General features: G+C 41.4%; 1 protein-coding gene across 5 annotated transcripts in view; it reads left to right on the top strand.

Moving 5' to 3' along the window:
• LOC125461516 (solute carrier family 2, facilitated glucose transporter member 10) overlaps positions 1–15259 on the top strand; it is a 50951-nt gene extending 35692 nt beyond the window's left edge. For all 5 annotated transcript variants that reach the window (XM_048550385.2, XM_048550384.2, XM_048550380.2 and 2 more), the window contains exons 4-7: positions 4710–6104; positions 10454–10576; positions 11229–11364; positions 14820–15259. In XM_048550385.2, the coding sequence (XP_048406342.1) occupies positions 4710–6104; positions 10454–10576; positions 11229–11364; positions 14820–14910 (1745 nt within the window). In that variant the 3' untranslated portion in view covers positions 14911–15259. The remainder of the gene's footprint in view (positions 1–4709; positions 6105–10453; positions 10577–11228; positions 11365–14819) is intronic.
• Positions 15260–19476: the final 4217 nt, after the last annotated feature.

The following is a 19476-nucleotide window of genomic DNA, read 5'->3' as shown; positions in this document are numbered from 1 at the left end:
AGAGTCCCGTGATAATCTGCTCGGCTAAGATCTGTCCTGTCAGATGCTACCAGATTGTCATGTTTCTGATTGTCTGTAGTATAAATCTGACATCCTTATCTAGTTTGGCCCACACATGACTCTAAACCCACAACAATGTCATTGACTCTGTCAGAACTGGCTGAGCAAGCTACTCAGTTGTATTTAAAAAAGAAGCTTATCAGCACCTTCTTGAGAGAAGTTAGTAATGGTAATGACTCCCGGCCTTGTCAAGAGGCGCACATCATCGGAAGAGGACAAAAAATGTTCTGCTAAAAATCCTGCATGTGTTTTGCTGGGAGCAATAGATTAGATCTGTCCTTTTGAAAGAAAGATGGATTACATTGGGAAAAAGTATGTACAAAGCACTGTCATTCATCTACAGGTGCAAAGTGGCAATGAGTTGATATTTTGCAGTTCTGATGTTGCACAATAAGTCTCGGAGAATTTCAAACAAAACTCCTGCCTGTAACTTGGGTGGATAAGGTAGCTGCATTTGGAACTATATTATTCAACTGGGCTATATTATTTCATGTTCACTGTCAGAGCCACAGGGAGGACTGGCAGAAGGATGCTTCTGCAGAAGGTTCTGATTTGAAGTTAACAGTTTGTTGAGGAACGGAAACACTAATGCCATCCTACTACAGTTTCTCTTGTCCCTGGAAAGTACCAATGATGATTGGCTCGCTCACTTTGGAAAGGACGCCGGGAAAATTGTTAAAACACATCAATGCTGTGTGACCTGTGAGATTTGTCTGTGGAGATTGTTGACCTCAGAGTGGTCTCTTCCTTTTGAAGCCTGAGATGTGAGACCTGTTACACTGGATGTGCTTTATTTAGCAGGCACTATATTGTAGCAATGAAGAAAGACGTGCGCTGCAGACCATTGCAATGATTGTGCAGATTGCTCCTTGCAATGTTCTAGTTTATTTGGGGGGCAATCCAAAAATGTGTGATATGACACTAGCAGCAGCAGCAGCTAGATGGGATGTTTGCACTGTACATAGGTAAAATCACTATACTCCCAGTGACCACTGTCTCATTGCAGAGATACAAATGGTGGTGGGTTTAATTTGAGGGTCACCACACCTCAAGTGAGGGGAACAGTGGAGAAGGCAGGCCCGTCATGGTAACCTCGGCCAGTGTGAAAATTTAACCCATGATGTTGATGTCACTTTGCATCGCAAATCAGCCATCGAGCCAAGTGAGCTAACATCTTGTGAGTACATGCACTTCAGAAGTGTGAGTGACATAACAGTGTTCTCTTTCATACAAACATGAAGCCTGTCAACAATGACAGTGGAATACATCTTGGATGTGAGAGATAGTGACAACCTCTTGAGCAGCTCCTCATGTAGATTGGTCATAGTTTTGGAGACTGGGGCTTTTGTGATTTTGAAGTAGGAACTTTGTTCCACCTCAGGAACTAAAGCACATGGAGCTAGATTAGGGCCTGTAGATTTGAAATTCAGTGGCAGCATTGTGAGGCCACAATACAATTCATCACCTCCATTTAGCGGTGACACCCAGTTCCAGTACATCATGCATCCATCCATCTTTACACATTAGCGCAGGTTGTCACACATCAGATTTCTGTGTCTAACTTGGTTAAACACATAGCAATACTTATGACACAGAGGATTTCATCGAATTCCTATCGTGTGGAAGCAGGGCATTCAGCCCATCGAACCCATGCCAACCCTTCCGAAGACCAGGCCTGCCCTACCAATAGATCATAGAATCCCTACAGTGTAGAAACAGGCCCTTCAGTCCAACAAGCCCACACTGACCCTCAGTGCATCTCACCCAAAACCCATCCCCCTATACTACTCACCCCCGAATACTGAGCAATTTAGCATGGTCAATCCACCTAAACTTCATGCTTTTGGACTGTGGGAGGAAACCAGAGCAAACCCACAGAGACAAGGAGAATGTGCAAATTCCAAACAGCTTGAGGGTGGAATTGAACCTGGGTCCTTGGTGCTGAGAGGCAGCAGTACTAGCCGCTGAGCCACCATACAGAAATAAGTTAATATTCTCATGAATTAAAGCTTACTGCTGTTTCTACATATGCTGTAAGGATAAAAACAGTTTTCCTGGTGGTCTAATGGTTAGGATTATGGCCTGGATTAAATTTGTGGTAAGGGAGCACTATTAAAGAGACTTGTGGCACAGTGGTAGCAGTGCTCCTGTCTAAGGGCCAGAAAGTCTGGATTCATACCTACACTTGAGCTGTGTCATAACATGTCTGAGTAGGTTGATTAGGAAATGTCTTTAAAGGTAAAAATATTGTCAAAGACTTTTAATGAAATACAGGAAGGATGGGTAGGTGGGGCAGACAACACTGCCTCTGATGCTGTGAATGAAGAAAGTAGTCAGTTGTTTTCATTGATCTGTCTCTCCCATTTGATCTTGGTTACTTCTACTTAGATTTTTATTGCAATAGTATCTGCTTATCTGCAATGAGCTATTTGTTGATGCCTCCATTGGTGTTGTGCAGAATGTTTTCACTATATCAGCCAATTCCTCAGAGGCAGAACATGAATAAGTACCTAAGCAGCAAGTATCTAAACAGCCCAGCTACCTGATGTACTGTTTGATGTCAACACAGGACTGGTTGATCGCTGGCCTGGTCTAAGCTTGATTTTTCTCCTGCCCTTCTGTGCAGATTATGCAAAAATATAATGAATTACAGTTGCAAAGTGTGGCATAGTTGTCCAGTAACTGGCTGTTGTATCATGCCTGGGCTTGGAAAAATCTGGTAATGTCAAATCAGGATTAATGAATCACAATGCTCCTGGGGGAGCAGACATTACTGTACAGAATCCTAAATTGACGATCGCATTCTATCCACACATTAATGAAACTCACTTTTCTTGTCGGTGGTTTTAATGTGATGGGGGTGATCTATTAATGGGTGCAGCAAAACAATGCTCTAGTTTCTAGTTCTTAGGCTTTATGACTCTCTCGAGTGATGCTGAGCCTGGGATTGGCTTAGAAATCTGTTGCTCCCTTGAATATCATGGGTGTCTAAAGACAGTCTTCTTTTGGCCTTGACAGGAAGAGTCCAAACTGTCTCTTTGCCCTATCTCAGTTTTTTAGGTCTGCTAAGGATGAGTGTCTTATGCAGTCATTCAGTTTTTATTACACCCCCTAGCATTGGCAGTATAGTAAGAAGCATGGTTACATGTATTTACCTAACCCTGTGACCCAGCAAGCTAGACTTGGGTGCAAGCGGAAAATTTACAGGATCCAATGGAAAATAACGGAAATTCACCATTAAGGCCCAACAAAGGGCACTTAACCAATGCTTAATCGTGCACTTTATTAGATAATTGGCAAAGAAATTATAGATGCTAATAAAATTGTACATCCAGAGCAGAGAATTCTGTTGGTGCCTTTTTGTCACTTGTTTTTCTCAGAAATCCCCATGGACTCTAGCAATGGAGAAAAAATATCCCTCAAAGCAGTCATCAGACAGCTGTATTGGTGTCAATGACTACAGACAAACACTTACACCAGTTAACATTTTAGATCCCATTTCCCTATGCGGTATTGATTACAGTTTTAAGTTTTTCGATAATTCAAGTTTCTGACATTCATTTCATCCTAATTCATATTCATCTCTAGGTACGAGTTAATGTTTGCAATACTTTGACAAGGAGGGAAGGGGACATAGTAGGTTCCAATCAATTGAGTTAAGAGAAGAGTCCAATATCACTGGGGATCAGTGAATTCAGCCTCTAAACCGAATGTGACCAAAACTATGCTCAGATATCTGTATTTTTAATGAAATGAATAATAAGCTGTGAACACAGTGAAAACCTTCTGCGAGTATGTGGCTCAATTTTCACATTTTGAAAGTTGCTTCTGAGTGCCTAGTCTTGAATAAGACTTATGTTTCAAACCTCCTTGTATTTGACCATCTGCTACCCATCAGTGAGCTCTAGCCATGAACTGTCTAACAGTATGTGTGATATTGCACAGTCATTTCCCTCACTTGGATCACAGTTGTAAGTAGTTCCTTATTTTCAACGTTCAAGTCCTTCCATAGCCTCTTCCTTCCTCCAACCCCACAGATCTCACAGGTATCAGTGCTTATCTAATCCTGGCTTCTAGCACGTGTCTGATTTTGATTACTCTGGACTTGATGTCTGCGTCAGCTGAGATGGCCCTAAATCCTGGAATTTCCTCATTGACTGCCTTACCCCTCTATTTCTTTTCCATTTTAATGTACTCTTCATCTAATTGTATGTTCTTTTTGGACCGATCTAATTTTTTTTATGGTACAATGTTCAATTTTGTTTTATAAACTTGGCATGTGTTATTATGTAAATATAAACTGTTCATGTTATTCAATATTTACTTAAAGTAACCTCTCTAAAAGCCTTCAAAGGAATATTGTGATGTGGTTCAGGATGTTTGTTGTTTGTAGGTGGGGGCATTAACAGGGCATTCACTTCTGCCTCCATAAATAGGTATAGGATGAAAATTTGGTGGTTGGGTTTGGAAGCTTATGCTTGTAATATGTTTCTCTGTGAATAAATGTTTTGTAGAAGTTGGTTTCAGCTTTACCCTTCTACCACTTGGCTTTCTGGCATTACAAGGTTTAAAACTGTTCTTCAGTGGCTAACTTGCCTTGGGTGAAGCCTGATAGTGGACACTTTTTGAATGTTTGCTTTCTATTTCAGGTCGGCTTTCACATGTCCTACTACTATCATTGACAGTGGCCCTTCTTGGTGGACTGATTTTTGGATATGAATTAGGAATCATCTCTGGTGCGCTACTGCAGCTCAAGGAAGTCTTCAGCCTTAGCTGCTTGCAGCAAGAAATATTGGTCAGCGCCCTTTTGATCGGGGCTTTCGTTGCCTCATTGATTGGAGGGATAGCTGTTGATTATCATGGACGAAGAAACTCAATCATTTTGAGTGCAGTACTACTGTGTGCTGGAAGTAGTATTCTCTTACTGTCCTCCTCATTTGTGCTGCTAGTGAGTGGCCGGCTGACTGTAGGATTTGCCATGTCCATTTCATCCACTGCCTGTTGCATATACGTTTCTGAAATCGTTAGCCCCTATCATAGAGGCAAGTTGGTGTCTCTTTATGAAGTTGGTGTCACAGTTGGCATCTTGAGTGCCTATGCATTAAATTACATTTGGGCAGATATAAGAAATGGATGGAAGTACATGTTTGGTCTGGCCATTGGCCCAGCGGCTTTCCAAGGAGTCACCGTTCTTCTCCTTCCCTCAACCATTGAGAAGGTTAGAAGTCAAGGTGATGATTCACAGAAAATCCTGCTACAGTTACACAATGGAGAGCATGATGACCCAGATTCAGAGGATGCCAATTCAGCACAAGGAATCAATCAATATTACAGTTACCTTGATTTATTTCGATCTAAAGACAACATGAGAGCCAGATTACTGGTGGCACTGGGTTTAGTGTTGTCCCAGCAGCTCACTGGCCAGCCCAATGTGCTCTACTATGCCTCGACCATCTTTAGGTCAGTAGGATTTCAGAGCAATGCTTCAGCAGTACTAGCTTCAGTCGGACTGGGAATAGTCAAAGTTGTTACTACTGTCGTAGCCATGATATGTACTGATAAAGTTGGAAGACGAACATTGCTAATCGCTGGCTCTGTTGTAATGTCAGTGTCAGTCACTGTGATTGCCTTCTCAAGCCAGAACATTACAATGGAATCCCAAATGAGCTGCAGAGTAAACACCCGGGTTAATGACTCATACCCTATCTCAAATTCTAGTACAGTTTCCTCCAAACCAATTCTTTGGAAACCAAATCCAACATTCAGCAATGAAAGTTCAATGAAAGTCCAGGGCAAACAGCAAGCAGCAAATGATGAAAGAATGAACAGCAGTTCACTCAGTGAGCCAGCAATCCTATTTGTCAGTGCAGAGGACTCTTTAAATAATACTTCACATGAAGATTTCCATTTGAGGAAAATAAGGAGTCACCTGACACAGCCAGCAGTAAGCTCTACTCACGTCTCCAAACATTTAGCCTTAAATTGGATTACACTGCTTTTTATGATGGCCTTTGTCAGCGCATATTCAATTGGGTTTGGTCCAAGTAAGTGCTCTGCTATTTCATCTGTTTCAATAGTTAGAGGAGGGTGTTGTTAAATAACGGAATAAATAAATGTATAACTTGTGGGAAATGACAGCAGAAAGGGGTTTGTCTAAAACACACACCAGAGATGGCAAAGAGATAGTAGGAACTGCCGATGCTGGAGAATCTGAGGTAACAAGGTGTAGAGCTGGATGAACTGCAGGCCTCATCCCGACCACACCCTCCTCCTCCCCCAACCCTCAACGTCCTCGCCCTGACCCCACCCTCCCCAACCCAACACCCCTTCCCCCGCCCTCAATGCACTCGCCCTGACTACCCCCTACACCTCTCCCCACCCTCAGTGCACTCGCCCCTCCGCCCTTCTCCCCGCCCTTGCCCTGTCCCCTTCCCCCGCCCTCAATGCCCATGCTGCAACCACTCCTCCCCCCCCGCCCTCAACGCCCTCGCCCCAACACCCCTGCCCTTTGAAGAAGGGTCCAGACCTGAAACGTCAGCTTTCCTGATGCTGCTTGGCCTGTTGTGTTCTTCCAGCTCTACACCTTGTTGTCTCAGAGATGGTCAAATCCAGTACTATTGAAAATATTTACAAGGATCGTTAGCTCAGATGAACCACAACAAATTGTAGTCCCTCAGTATCATTGCAACTTTGTAGGAATCATTGAAGCTCAGGCTTTTTAACTGACATGACTACACCATGTGTTGAAACATCAATTCTACCTCAGCTGTCAACCCAAAGGCAGATCTGACACCTAGTCCTATTTTGCAACCACGGAGTCAGGCAAGGAGTCTACAGCCCAGCTGAAACAGGGATTCGATGCCATGCTGTACCGCTAATCTGATCTACAATGGCTTTCTAGTCAACTGGTACCCAAAGAGCTTGTATCCCTGTGGCTACATGTTTGTTGCACTGGAGCTCTGGCTATGGATGATGATTTTAGATGCTCCAGTTTCTTTCTACCACAATGCTGAGTAGGAACGTTTCTCACTCTTAACCTTTGCTATTGACATATGTTAGAAAGTTTTGCAAATTTGATACCCAGTCTGTTATAAACACACCCGCCTTGACCATCAAGTCCCAGCTTGGGACTTAAACTCGGAGCTTTTGGTACAGAGGCAGGGACTAACCCAAATGCCATACACTGAGCCACAAGACTTCTGAAATATTTTAGAAACTGCAATAACATTTTAGCTTGATATTGATTTACTGCCTTCCTTTTCCTTTCTGCAGTGAAGAATTTTGAAAGACGTGCATTTATCTAAAGCTTTTTGTAACCATTGGACGTCTCAAAGCACTTTTTATATCAAAGATACTTCATTGGTTGTAAGTGGTTGCCCAGTTCAGACAGATGAAGAGGATTTTTTTACTTGGAGGGTAGTAAATCTATGGAATTCTTTACCAAAGAGGCTGATTCATTAAATATATACAAGACTTAAAAAGATTATAATCAATAAAGGATTCAAAATTATGGCAATGAGGCAGGAGGTAGAGTTGAGGATTATCAGATCAGCCATGATTGCACTGAATGACAGAGCAGACTGATTGAGTTGGATGGCTTAATTTTGTTCCAATGTCTTATAATCTTATGAAGGCAACTCTTGTTTAAAAGTGTCTAGATGACAGTAACTTCTTTCCATTGCTGTTCCTTATTTCCCTCCAAACTGATTTCAAATCACAAACTATTCTATTAATCTCACCACTCACCACTGCATTGATATCTTCTTTTGCCAGCAAACCAACCATACATCATTTTCCTTTCTGCCTGTTCTTATAAAATTTTGAATATTCTTGAATATTGAGCTCTTATTCTTGGTTGTCTTGCAATCCATAATAGCTATTGTCATATTAATTTATTTATGTTTGTGCTGTTGACTTGTCTGTTTTGTTATAGGTGCTGCATGCATTCATATCAAGTTTTGATTTTTTTTTTAACCCTGATTACTTCCTCTGGTTCTAATTTTTGTTGCACTCCTCTGTGTATTTTATTTTAAACCCATTCCTGTCACACTATGATTCTCATTCAGCTCTTCACCACCCTGACCCTTGGCTCCCTTGTTTCTTTTAGATTTTTAAACTGCCTTTGATTTAACCTTGCCGCCAATCAGTTAATTTAAAGCTCTATCGATCCCTAGACACTGGTCTCAGAATGGTTCAAAACAAGCCATCTATGTGGAATAGCTCTCTCTTTCTGCAGCACTGATAGCAGTGCCCCTTGAGTTGGAACCCAAATTCTCCCACAGCAATCTTTGACCAAACCATTTACCTCTAATCGTATTTACTCTACACCAGTTTGCACATGGTTGAGGCAGTATTCTGGAGACTATTAACTTGATGATTCTGCTTTTCAGTTTATCCCTGAGGTGCTCATAATCTTTCAGCAGACCTTCTTTCCCGGTTCTTCCTATCGTCCTAACATGGATCATAACACCAGATCCTTCCCCTCCAACTCAAAGTTCTTTCCAGCCAGACGAGAGATCCTGAATGTTGGCACCAGGTAGGAATGGCCACCTTTGGGATACTGTCTTTGCGGCAGAGAACAGTATCTATTCCCCTGACTATACAATCTATTATTAAGATTGCATTCCTCTTTTCTGCCCCCACAAGGCGCTCTGCACCATGATGCTGTCTGTAGTCTGTGCCCTTGTCCCTGCTGGGAGCAAGAACCTTGTACCTGTCGGAAAAGGGCACTGAGTGCCCTCCCCAGCTTAGCTCTGAATCCCCTTACCTGTCTCAGAGAGCAGCTGTAGGATTATGGTGACTTTATCCTTACCTACATGTTTCACTCACCATTGACCTTGGATATAAATTTGATTAAAATTAATCTAAGAGGTGTGACTGGCTCCTGAAACAGTAACAAAAACAGAAATAGTACGTGGCACCTGACGTTCGCCAGTGTGATCCATGGCGGCAAATGTTGGCTACTTGAGGAAATTAGTCTCAGAGTTGATGAACTGGACTCTGAGTTTCAGACACTGCAAAACATCAAGGAAGGCTAAGTTACCCATACACTGTGTTTCAGGAAAAAACAAAAGAGCTACAGGTACTATCAATCAGGAGCAAAAAGAGAAGCTGCTGGAAAAGCTCTGCAGGTCTGGCAGCATCTGTGAAGAAAAATCAGAGTTCACATTTTGAGATCCAAAACATTAACTCTGATTTTTCTTCACAGATACTGCCAGACCTGCAGAGCTTTTCCAGCAGCTTCTCTTTTTGCTCCTGATTGATAGTACCTGTAGCTCTTTTGTTTTTTCCTGAAACACAGTGTATGGGTAACTTACCCTTCCTTGATGTTTTGCAAAGTTACCCATACACTGTGTTTCAGGAAAAAACAAAAGAGCTACAGGTACTATCAATCAGGAGCAAAAAGAGAAGCTGCTGGAAAAGCTCTGCAGGTCTGGCAGTATCTGTGAAGAAAAATCAGAGTTAATGTTTTGGATCTCAAAATGTGAACTCTGATTTTTCTTCACAGATGCTGCCAGACCTGCAGAGCTTTTCCAGCAGCTTCTCTTTTTGCTCCTGATTGATAGTACCTGTAGCTCTTTTGTTTTTTCCTGAAACACAGTGTATGGGTAACTTACCCTTCCTTGATGTTTTGCAGTGTCTGAAACTCAGAGTCCAGTTCATCAACTCTGAGACTAATTTCCTCAAGTAGCCAACATTTGCCGCCAGTACGGTTGCCATGGATCACACTGGCGAACGTCAGGTCTCACATACTACTGCTACAACACATCGCCTGCCTGGCCATTTCTATTCTATTTCATTCATACATTTGGATGTTAAAGATTTTAGAAGTGAATTTCTTACGTATACTTTTTAACTGTGATTATATCTCCTGATTTAAACCACTTGACCTATCTAAAGAGATCTACCAATCTGCGAAGTTAGAATTTGGCTCTGACAGGTAAAAGCAAGTTAAAGAGGCTCTTTGCTGCTGGTTCTTGTTTTCGTGACACTGTTACCCTTCTGCTGCGGGTCTGCTCTTTTCTTTATGAAATTGCTGTCCCCTCTTCTTCACGTAATTTGAGAAGCTGCTGACCTCACTGTCTCTCATGCTTCTTACGAAGCTGTTGTCCCTGTGCTATCTCATGCTCTTAACGAAGCTGATGCCCCCTGCACTCTGTCACACTATTTCGGAAGAACAGGATCTTCCCCATGTTTGTTCTTGTTGACTGTTGACTGTCTCTGGAACAGGAGGGACAGGTGGAAAAACATTTGAGATTCAGTCTTTCAATGAGTTTGCTTAAATCTGTCATTGTTGTTTTTGTTTCGAATTCATGATAGATTCAACACAAAGGTACAATAATTGCAACAGTGCCACAAACTTGATGGAAATTTCCTGTCTTTTTTTTTCTAGTGACTTGGTTGGTTCTGAGCGAGATATTCCCTGCTGGAATCAGAGGCCGGGCATTTGCATTCTCCAGCAGCTTCAACTGGGCTGCGAATATAATTGTTACTGTCACGTTCCTGGATGTAATTGGTGAGTGAGAAATGAATCCTTGGGTTTACTTTGGGCCTTATTGTGTCAGAATATCTCCAAAGAATGTATGCAGAGTGAATAACTACATTTGGAGGGTATTGACTGCTGCTACCTTGGCAATGCAGCAACTTCCTGCAGCAGCAAATGACCCCAAACAGCAGTTGCAAATGACTAGTCATTCTGATTGAGGGAGGAATGTCAGGTCCTGAGTATACTCCTACATTTTGAAATGAGCATATTGTCTCACTGAGGTCAGAAATTTCATCCATTGAGGATATACATATTTTGTAAACAATTTAACATTCAAAGATTTGAGTTTCTTGAATCCTACTCACAGACAGAGAACCATGCCATTTGGTGGGAATGGGAAAGAAATATAGATGGATGTCTTTTATTTTCAAATAAAAATATAACAGAGTCGAATCCTGACCTGTCCAAGACACACATTTTTCATGTGTGTATTAAAAGAAAAGGTTAGCTGGTGAGGTGACTAAATGCGCTGTTTTGTAATAGTGGAATGACACACAGAAAGTTATTATTGATTGCAGGTGGCTCAAGAGGAAACTGGTTTGCTGGGTGAGGGCCAATATTAATGTTGAACAATACTGAGTTCATACTTGAAAAATGAATGTTATCTTGTCCTTTTATACAGATACTATTGGACTGTCTGGGACGTTCCTATTCTATGGACTGGTGGGATTTGCTTCAGTTGGTTTTATATGTCTGTACCTGCCTGAGACCATGGGGCAGTCACTGGAAGAGATCAACAAGCACTTCTTGGCGAGAAAGTAAATCTATTCTTCAAATTTAAAAAAAGACAAAAGATTCAGCATTACGTTATTATATTAATGGCACTATGTTGTAACTATAAGGAAGCAAGTCTTTCAAGAGAAAGCATGTCTTATTAATACGTTCACTGGTACGGAATGCATTGCTATAGAATGTCTGCACTCTGTGAAGACAAGGCCTTTTAATCACTCACCAGATCACATGGGGGCTTTCTGTCTCTCTGTGGTATTCCTGTTGTCTATAAGTCGCTAAACCTGACTTGTGCATGATATTGCTGTGCCCCAGGAATGACTTTAACTTTTGTGATGATTAAAAGCCCACTGTTGACATTATTTTGTACCATTTGCCAACCAATTAGGTAAAAGACCTTCACATGACCTTCAATCTTGCGTAAAACTGTAACAACCAGTTACATTCAGTCATGGGGCCTGAGGCTATGGCTTTATATCCCAATAGACTATGATTCTTATTTAATGCTGCTGCTTGCTAGTATAATCATATTAGACTCTGTATCCTATACAGGGGCTGAGTCTAAGGAACCTTTTTGCTCTTCCATTTAATTATGTTTATACCACAATGACTTCACTAGTTTCCAATGTACAGATCCTGCAAAATTGACCACCAACTGAAAGTACATTTGCTGAGAGTGTTGACCGGAAAGATCTGTTCTTGCTGCCCAGCTGTAGAAAACCATAGCACTTCTAAAAACATTTTACATTTCTTTTACATTGTGGATGTAGCTGTTTGTATGAGATCAATGCAATGTATATAAAGGGATAAACACAGAGAATGCTGGAGAAACCCAGCAGCTCTGGCAGCATCTGTGGAGTGAGAAACCGAGTTAATGTTTTGAATTCAGTTTGAATTCTCTTCAGAGCTGAACAGTATTGATGTAACTTCTTTCTGTAACAACCAGATAAGATTAATAATGTCAATTCTTCAATCATGTTTAAAACATATTTCAATTATCTGCTAGTTGGCTGTTGGGACCCGAAGGAACAATTCTCATTAATTAAAAGGTTTGAATCTTTCATTGTCAAAAGCCATCAAGTTACCATTGAAACAGGTGGAGACTTCTCAGCACCCCTTTATGTATAATGGGTTTCGTTCTCTGCTGGTTTCAGCAGTCAAGATATTTGTTAATTTTTGTCCTTAGATTTTTTTCAGAGGCTTTCAACAATGGCAGGATCGAAGTCCTGCAGGGAACTGTCCAGACATGTCTGCTGTTCAGAGGTTTCTCAAAACTTGGTGACTTTTCCAAGTCAGAGACTTCTGCAGCCATTTAAAAACGGTATCTTGGGTAAATTAAAGTTGTTTGCCTTCAACCAAAAGTCCAAGGTAGTAAATCAGTTGATGGAATTAAAGATTAATAGCCCATATGTTACAACTTTGTGACAAACTCCATGACATTTGGTCAGCATGCAGTGGGCTATAAACCGGGATAAATCATTTAACTCCAGTGCCTGCCAAGTCTGCAGCCTTTGGTTAAAGCTTTATAATCCCAGTACATTTGGTTCTCCACAGATGGAACAAAGCTGCAGTGAAACATTACAAGCCCATTACATGGTATTCTCCATGCAGGATAAATGTATCCTACCATATCGTCTCATGTAAAAATCCACAAATAGATCAATGCTGATCCAGTAATGCAATGATTGGACAGGCTCAACTTTGCTTTTGGATACAGTTTTTCAGGACTGAGCTGTGAAGTGACTGGACAGTTTAATGTGAGGCCAATTGAAGTTTTTCCTTCACAATTCATATCGCTTGGATTTGGAACAGAACTGCTGGCCAGGTGTGATATATAGAAGTGAGGTGTGATTGTAGGTGAATGGAGAGAGGGCATTTTTTTAAAACCTACCAGTTGCTGAATACCTTGAAGAGGAAATCAGAATCATTAAGGAGCAAGTGGTTTAAGGTGGATTTGAGGAGATTTTTTTCACCCAGTAGGTATTGGGTACATGGAACGTACTGCTTGTTCAAAGAATCACAAAATTATTATGGTACAGAAGAGGGCCATTCGACTCATTATGTCTGAACTTCCTGTCTGAAAGGGCACTATGGCTTACTGCAATCATCCTGTCCTCTCCCCATAGTGCTGACAATTAGATGATTATCAAAATAGATATAATGCCCTCTTGAATGCTTTGAACCTACATCCACCACATTACCCGGCACTGCATTTCCAGTTTCAGACCACTCCTTTTTCTCACATCACATTTACCTCCTTTACAATATCTCTTTAGATCTCTGCCTTCTTGTTATGGATCTGTTTATGAATGGGAACAGATTAATTTTGGTCTGTTGTGCCCAGACATCTACTGCTTTTGAAAACTTACATCAAAATTCCTCTGAGCCTTCTCCTGTCCAAGGAAAATAATTCCAATTTCTACGTTCTGTTCACTTGATAATAAATCATTGCCACTAATACAATTACACTTGCTTGAAAAATTCTAATTATAATCTGTCGTGTAAAAATCCGAGCGTGGCTTAAGTGTTATAGGGCCACTTGTTTGAAAGTAATTCAACACATTTTACTTCAAATGAAAAGTTAAAAGTGTGGCCTCTTCATCATCAAATCCCTACGGTGTGGTAACAGCCCCTTTGGCCCAACAAGTCAATATTGACCCTCAGAACATCCCACCCAGACCCATCCCCCTATAACCCACACATCCGTGAACATTATGGGCAATTTAGCCTGACCAATTCACCTATCCTACAGATCTTTAGACTGTGGGAGGAAACTACTGCACCTGGACGAAACCCATGCAGACACAGGGAAAATGTGCAAACTTCTCATGGGCAGTTGCCCAAGGGTGGAATTGAACCTGGGTTCCTGGTGCTGTGAAGCAGCAGTACTAACCACTGAGCCACTGTGCCACACCAGTGATGTAGTGGATCAGGACAATATCTGACTCTGCATTTAGCAATGCTGAACAGATGATTCCAGTTTTGATTCCTAGCCTGTATGAGTTTACGGCTATCAACTAACACAGCAGTGGGGATGTTGCAATTAATTTCAATGATCCTGGTCTAGAGAAGGGAAGAATCAGAATTCCTGCACCAGGCCACTAATCCAATGAACTTGACTTCCAAGTACAAACTGTAGAAGTTTGGTGAGAACAAGATCAAATTTGGCTGTGGTGAGCTATTGTAAAGGCACTTCCACAGAGATCCTCTGTTCCTTCACATTGATGATGAAAAGGCTAGGCTTCATCGTGAACTAGTATCATTGGGAGAGAGAAATGAAAAACCAATATTACAACGACCCCAGAGAACTATTAGTAGTGAATTCATTGAGTATTTAAGTCAGAGATTTTAACCTTCTCAATTCCCATTTGTGATGTTGCTCGCCCTACAAAGAAGGCCGGAGCTAAGAATATTGACTTGCGATAAAATGCTGAATTATTTCACAGAAGTTGCATTTCACATCTTTGCTGTACTTACTTCCTAGAGTCTCAGATGTGAGGTGCTGCTGTCCAAGTATCAACAGAAGAGGAGCATCAGTGAGTCGTTACAAAACAACTGATGGTTTGTTAATTTAGACTACAGATTTTCTTTTTACTTTCAACCCAACTGAGATGACCAAATTTGAATGATTCGTGAAAATTGAAACCTGGCGTCAAAACTTTAACCATACATTGGAAGCAATATCCCAGAAGCATCAGAAGGAGAGTCTCCTGATCCTTTACATCAGTTATCTTCATTATTCATTATTTATAAAACATTTCCATCAGAGCCAGCAATACACTGGCAATATGAAAAGCTCATGCTCTGAATCAACTGTAAAGTAGCAGAGGGCAAAGGAGATAGAAACTTTGGAACAGATAACAAATTGTGGAGCTGGATGAACACAGCAGGCCAAGCAGCATCTCAGGAGCACAAAAGCTGACGTTTCGGGCCTACACCCTTCATCAGAAAAGGGGGATGGGGAGAGGATTCTGAAATAAATAGGGAGGGGGGGGGGAGGCAGACCGAAGATGGATAGTGGAGAAGATAGGTGGAGAGGAGAGTATGGGGGGGGTGGAGGTGGGGAGGGGATAGGTCAGTCCAGGGAGGACAGACAGGTCAAGGGGGCGGGCTGAGGTTAGTGGGTAGGAAGTGGTATCAATGTGGATTTCACCAGCTTCAAAATCTCCCCTCGCCCCCACTGTATCCTAAAACCAGCCCAGCTCGTCCCCGCCCACCTAACATGTTCTTCCTCTCACCTATCCCCTCCTCCCACCTCAATCCGCACCTCCATTTCCTACCTACTAACCTCATCCTGCTCACTTGACCTGTCCGTCCTCCCCAGACTGACCTACCCCTTCTTACCTCCCCCCGCCTCGCCATACTCTCCTCTCCACCTATCTTCTCCTGTATCCATCTTCGGTCCGCCTCCCCCCCCACTATTTATTTCAGAACCCTCTCCCCATCCCCTTTTTCTGATGAAAGGTCTCGGCCCGAAACATCAGCTTTTGTGCTCCTAAGATGCTGTTTGGCCTGCTGTGAAATTGTAACTCTAAAATGATGGCCACGTACTGCTACCATGTATTGTAGCTCATCTTGAGGGGACTTACAGTTGTCAACATGCAGCTTGCTGTTCAGTGTCAATGTTGGTGCCTCATTCACTTTGTGCTGTTCTCCCAGGTCACAGAAGCTGCGTTTTAAAATCACTGCAAAATTTTGAAGCAATGTAAATATTCTGAAGAAACTCCTGGCATTTTGGGCATTGCATGGAGCATCAAATGGATGTGACACTGAACCCATGGTTATTTTAACTATTAAGCTAGTACTGTCAAGTGAGAGAGGGTAGAAAGTGTTTAGCATTCTGCAATAATAATTACCTATTTGGGTCTTCACCGGGAATAGTGTTTGGTTTAGATTTGATGTTCTTCTATCAAGCTGTGCACAGGCTAGTGCAAATTACATCAATGTGGAGACGGTGCTGCTGTTGTACAGTGCTCCAAATCTTACTGTTCTACTGGTTCTTACTGGTTTGTATGTGTCAATTTCCACCACAGTCTTTGTTCCTTAACCACCAACTCACCTCTTCCCTTAGCGACTTTCTGAGGCTCAGCCAGGCTGTTTGCAACCTCTCTGTCATACTTGTACTCTGGACTTGCATTCATATATTCATGTTAACAGTAAGACTGCATTTTTTCCTCTGTAAGAAGGTCTAACTCATCCTTGCCTTGGCTTAGTTACTTCTGAACTCTTTGTCCATGCTTTAAGTGATTTCTAGACTTGACTATTTTCAGTGCACTCCTAGCCAGCTTCATTCATTCTACCCTTAGTAAACTTAACAATTTACAAAACATCTGCTGCCCGTGTTCTTATTTGCACTACCTTTTGATCTCATATCAAGCACGTGTTCGCAAACTTGTGTTGCGTGCTAATTTTAAAATTGTCATCCTCCCTACTTCTGCAGGCACCTGCAGCCACAATGCTCTGAACAATCTGTGCTGCTCTAATCTCGGCTCTTCATCAACTACATTTTTAATTGTACTACCATTGGTGGCCACACCTTCAGTTGCCAACACCCTGAGCTCTGGGATTTCCTCACTAAACCTTTCCTCCGCTCTACTCCACCTACCTCTTTCAAAACTGTTATTTAAAATCTGTCTCTTTTGAACAAGCTTTTGCTTACCTGTGCTAATCTTGCCTTACGTGGTTCAGTGTCAAATCTTGTTTACGTGGTTCCTGTGAAGTAAGTTAGGACATCTTGCAATGTTGGAGGTGCTTTGTAAATACTTCTACTTACTCTATTGCCTTAAGGTAGTGTTTACTTACCAGCTGCAAAAATTCAAACATTACTGGCGTTGTTTTATGAGATAACAAGGTGTAGAGCTGGATGAAAACACAGCAGGCCAAGCAGCATCTTAGGAGCAGGAAAGCTGACGTTTCGGGCCCCGACCCTTCTTCAGAAAATCTAGGCCCGAAACGTCAGCCTTTCTGCTCCTCTGATGCTGCTTGTCCTGCTGTGTTCATCTAGCTCTACACCTTGTTATCTCAGAAATCTCCAACATCTGCAGTTCCTACTATCTCTGGCATTGTTTTATGATTGTTATTCTCTAAATTTAACCCTTGCTTCTCTCATGGAGCTGAAATTGTGGTGATTCTACCTATGACTTCACATTATCAGCGTTTACAATCAGATGCAAAGATGTCACTCTGGTAGCCCTTGTTCTGGGCTGGTGGGGTGGGGTTGCTAATCAGAACCAAGATGAGAAATGGTTATCCATACCATACAGTTTATCAGTGACCTATTACAGATGCTAACAGGGACAGGGATTTTATTGTATTGTTCTGAAGGAAAAGAATTATGGAAGGGTTATGAGAGATAATAGGAACTGCAGATGCTGGAGAATCTGAGATAACAAGATGCTGTGTTCATGGAAGGGTTATGTTTCCTTCTGTTCCTTCCACTCTGATCCAAGTGTAACAGAAATTATTGAATGCTGCCAGGCTCTTGGGGAACAGTTATGGAGGAACATCGAACCCAGAGCCACTGGTGGCCTCACATGATATCCATGCCTTCCGATGATGTTACAGATTTGAGTACACCGTCCAATTGAGCATGTTTAACATTGCCATGCGTACAATGTCCGCAGGAAAGGGTAGACAGAGATGATGAGAAAGCACAGCTGGTTGAACAGCGTGAGAGAAAGACCAGTTATTGCTTTTGTAGGCTTTCACCAGAGTTCTGCTGAAAGGCTGTGACTGCAATTTTGATTTTCAGATGCTGTTCAAGCTGTGAATCATTTCCAGAATTGTGGATTTTTATCTGTTTTTCTTTAATCACATTTTTCCCATTAGTCAAATTATGTTATGCGCTGTCTAAATCAGTAAATAATTGAGGAAATTGGACTTATTCTTTGTAGCTCATACAGCCTGTCATTAATTTGCGTAAATCTGTTACTGAGGAATGTGAAGCGTTTTAAATTTCTCTCATAACTTCATTGGATTTCTGCTGGAGGTATTGGCAATTTGAAGTAAGAGCAATATTCATTTCAAAAATGCTTGGTAAATAAACATTGTGCACAATACTAGAAACTAATTCTTAACATAAATTCTAATCTTTTCTTGGTCGAACGTAAAGTTTAGGTGACATTTTATATTTCCAGGGATCCACATTCCAGTACATAAGATCCAGACAAAAATATGCATCCTGCTCAAAATCACTGAAGATTTTTGATGTTCTGTAGGTTCAGACTAAAAGCTGCTGAGCATCATTGTAGAGTGGTAGACCAGCTTGATAAAAACTATGAACCAGAATCGCTTGAGTGGGATCAGGCACAGCCCACCATTACATTTTTAAATGCATCATGTCCTGCTTGACAGATGGCACCTCCATTAGTTTCAGATTATGTTTAATTGGAACATCTGTTCAAAGCAGTTGGCTGCATATTTTCGATGATTTCTTATGGGTGGTCTCCTGATGGGGAAGGGGAATTGTTGACGGTGGGAGGGGGCAATGGGGGAGGTGAGGGAACATGAAAGGCCACAATAACACTGCTCAATTTCATATTATAAAGAGCTTGCTGACTCTATTTTCCAAGTATATATTTTGTTATACATTAAAAGAAATGAAAATCTGAGTCCTAATGTGTTCTTTTATAAAAGATATTTAAAACATGACTCAAGTTTCTGATACTTCACCTATTCAACTGTGCAGAATAGAAGGTGTGTTGTTATCATTTGCAAATCCTTTTCTGCTTTCTTTTGGCTGACATGCATCTCTTCTGCAAATCCTGTCTGATCTACTCTAAAAATAGTCACTTAGCAGGACAAAATTTAAATAATGCTGAAAAAAACCATTCTAAAGATCTATTCCAAAACATTCACTGTGTACTACAATTAGAATCCAATAATTGATCATTATTTTTTGAAAGATATATGGATTTATTATACAAGAGAATGTTAACTCTCCATAATTTCAATGTTGCCACCTCTTTATTCTGTGTATTTTCTGATGTACCTCATGCATTTTGGTTGGAATTTTGCCATTCTTTTCAATGTCCTTCCTTAGCTCTGCACTGTTACCCTATAATGTCTAAAGTGGAGCATAAATTTTAGCATGGACTAATTGGGCTGAATGACCTGTTTCTGTGCCTCACAGCACCAGGGAC

The sequence above is a fragment of the Stegostoma tigrinum genome, chromosome 19 (assembly GCF_030684315.1).
Source record: "Stegostoma tigrinum isolate sSteTig4 chromosome 19, sSteTig4.hap1, whole genome shotgun sequence".
NCBI classification, from domain to species: domain Eukaryota; kingdom Metazoa; phylum Chordata; class Chondrichthyes; order Orectolobiformes; family Stegostomatidae; genus Stegostoma; species Stegostoma tigrinum.
Note: the sequence above shows the minus strand (reverse complement) of the source record. Positions and strands in the feature narration are given on the sequence as shown.